The sequence below is a fragment of the Pteropus vampyrus genome, unplaced genomic scaffold, assembly GCF_000151845.1.
Source record: "Pteropus vampyrus isolate Shadow unplaced genomic scaffold, Pvam_2.0 Scaffold124, whole genome shotgun sequence".
Lineage (NCBI taxonomy): Eukaryota > Metazoa > Chordata > Mammalia > Chiroptera > Pteropodidae > Pteropus > Pteropus vampyrus.
Window position 1 is genome coordinate 2,705,748 of NW_011888905.1, and position 2,723 is coordinate 2,708,470.

Genomic DNA, 2,723 nt, shown 5'->3' on the forward strand with positions numbered 1-2,723 from the left:
GCCACCATGGGGCCCTGGGGAGAGCCAGAGCTCCTAGTGTGGCGCCCCGAGGCAGCGGCCGTGGAGCCCCTCATGCCAGTGGGGCTGGAGGTGAAGTTGGGGGCCCTGGCGCTGCTGCTGGTGCTCACCCTCATCTGCAGTCTGGTGCCCATCTGTGTGCTGCGCCGGCCCGGAGCTCACGCAGAAGGCTCGGGTGAGCCTCCTTTCCCTTGCTGCCGCGGGTGCCTGGGGTGGTAAAGGCTCTGGGGCCGAGGAAGATGACCCAAGGAGGGGAAAAGGTGACCATTGCTTGGGTTGGGGTTCATTTGCTCATTCCCCTCTGTGCTTCACCCTCGCCCAGCTTCCCGCCAGAAAGCCCTGAGCCTGGTCAGCTGCTTTGCCGGGGGCGTCTTTCTGGCCACCTGTCTCCTGGACCTGCTGCCTGACTACCTGGCAGCCATAGATGAGGCCCTAGCAGCCCTGCACGTGACGGTGAGCACCGGCCTGATGCGCGTGACCCTGTGTATGTGGCTGTGTTCAGTCACACACCTCTAGGAGAGAGGTGGTTTGCATGGCGCTGTTTCTGTGGCACTCCATGACTGTGCGGAAGGCTCCTGGCGTGTGGCCCTATGTATTGTGATTTTTAGTAATAGGGTAGAACTCTTTTTGTGGGTTCCTTCCCCTAGTCCCTCTGTGACCCCTGTGTACTCTGAGACAGTGTGAGGAGCCTGATGACCAGGTGTGTGACCTAGTCTGTGGGTTTCTGAGTTCCAGCCTCCAGGAAGTCAACAGCACTGCGAGAATCATCTTCACCCTCTTAGCACTTGCCCGAAGGACTGGAGATAGAGGTCCCTACGGGCCTGGGAAGGGTCGGGGCCGATCCCAGGGGCCTGATGCTGCTAAGCAATGAGACTCAAGGAAGTAGGATGTGGGAAGTTCAAGTCCAAAGCGTAGGAAAGTCTCACAGGAAAAACAGACAACGGGGTGGTGGTGTGAGGACCGCACCCCGGGCTCTTCCTCTGTTTTCCTAAGACCGAGGAAGTGACACTGGATACAACCCTCTGTCTCTGAGTGCCCTGTGTCTCTGTGTGACTCTGTGTAAGCCTGAATGTCCCTGCCACGGTATGTGGCTCCGTGCGTGAGCATTTGGGAAGGTGGGCCAACGTGCGACTCTGAACGTCTGCATCAGTGACCCTCAACTGGGGTTGGTTTTGCCCCCAACCCCTCAGAACATTAGGTGATGTCGGAGACAATTTTGGTTGTTACACTGCTAGTGGCATCTGATGGGTAGAGGCCAGGGTGCTGTTCACAGGACAATCCTCACAGGCAATTAGCGAGCCCAAACGTTCCTAGTGCCAAAGCTGAGAGGTCTTGATCTACACTTAGTAACCCTAAGAGCGACACCAGAATCCGTGATTGTGTTTCATTCTGTCTGTGTCACCAAGTGACTCTGTCTCTTTGTGTGACCAAGAGTGGCCCCCTGTATGTGTACGTGTGGAACTCCATCTGTATAAACGGGGCGCCAGTAGACTCTGCATCTGCCCCTTCCTCCCCATTCTCGGCCTGTCTCCTGAACTCCTTGCTGCCTCCTCTGCCCACAGCTCCAGTTCCCGCTCCAAGAGTTCATCCTGGCCATGGGCTTCTTCCTGGTTCTGGTGATGGAGCAGATCACGCTGGCTTACAAGGAGCAGTCGGTGCCACCACCTCGAGAGGAGACGAGGGCTCTGCTGGGGACGGCGAACGGTGGGCCGCAGCACTGGCATGATGGGCCACGTGTCCTGCAGGCAAGCGGCGCCCTGGCAGCCCCCTCGGCCCTGCGCGCCTGCGTATTGGTGTTCTCCCTGGCTCTGCACTCAGTGTTCGAGGGGCTGGCGGTGGGGCTGCAGCGAGACCGGGCTCGGGCCATGGAGCTGTGCCTGGCTTTGCTGCTCCACAAGGGCATTCTGGCAGTCAGTCTGTCCCTGCGGCTGCTGCAGAGCCACCTGCGAGCGAAGGTGGTGGCTGGCTGCGGGATTCTTTTCTCATGCATGACACCTCTGGGCATTGGGCTGGGTGCAGCTCTGGCAGAGTCGGCTGGGCCATTGCACCAACTGGCCCAGTCTGTGTTGGAGGGCATGGCAGCTGGCACCTTCCTGTATATCACCTTCCTAGAAATCCTGCCCCAGGAGCTGGCCACTTCCGATCAGAGGATCCTCAAGGTCATCCTGCTCCTATCAGGCTTTGCCCTGCTCACTGGCCTGCTCTTCATCCAAGTCTAGGGGGCTCCAAGAGGGGTAGGGAGGTTGAGTGTCAGGTGCCCCTGACCCGCCTCCGCTCCTCAGGAGTGGGCAAGGGCGGTGTTGAGGACCTAAGAGCTCTCTGGGGGGTTGGGGCGGGACCTCTGGGACTATCTGTCCAGTGAGAGGGAGGTGGGCAGACAAGAGCCTAGACCCCAGGCCCAAGGGACAGGGCATGGTTATATCACTAGAGACATGACCAAGGGACATTAGTGTTGGGGAAAATACTGCACATGGGAACAAGCTGACCCTGGGGAGGCTGCAGGTGGGTATAGGACAGAGGGTGTCGGCCCCGTCAGCAGCCCTGTCGTCTCTAGCCCACTTCCGCCCTCTGCCATTTGGAGTGGACCCCTCCCGCTTGGCTTAGCTCCTGCTCACACCTGTCCCCCTCTCCCCTTTTCCCAAGGCATCAGTGCCAAGTGGCCTCTCCCTGCCAGTTTTGGTACCTTCTCCGGCTTCTCTAGCCCT

The 2,723-nt window shown here is 59.3% G+C and overlaps 2 protein-coding genes across 3 annotated transcripts in view; both read left to right on the top strand.

Moving 5' to 3' along the window:
- The window catches only part of SLC39A1 (solute carrier family 39 member 1), a 4,607-nt gene extending 2,071 nt beyond the window's left edge, over positions 1-2,536 (top strand). The window contains exons 2-4 of one of the 2 annotated variants that reach the window (XM_011366469.2): positions 1-193; positions 341-471; positions 1,581-2,536. In XM_011366469.2, the coding sequence (XP_011364771.1) occupies positions 7-193; positions 341-471; positions 1,581-2,237 (975 nt within the window). In that variant the 5' untranslated portion in view covers positions 1-6 and the 3' untranslated portion in view covers positions 2,238-2,536. The remainder of the gene's footprint in view (positions 194-340; positions 472-1,580) is intronic. The other variant, XM_023534323.1, reaches the window with a different exon arrangement.
- The window catches only part of CRTC2 (CREB regulated transcription coactivator 2), a 10,351-nt gene continuing 10,116 nt past the window's right edge, over positions 2,489-2,723 (top strand). The window contains exon 1 of the mRNA XM_023534315.1: positions 2,489-2,498. Within this exon, the coding sequence (XP_023390083.1) occupies positions 2,489-2,498 (10 nt within the window). The remainder of the gene's footprint in view (positions 2,499-2,723) is intronic.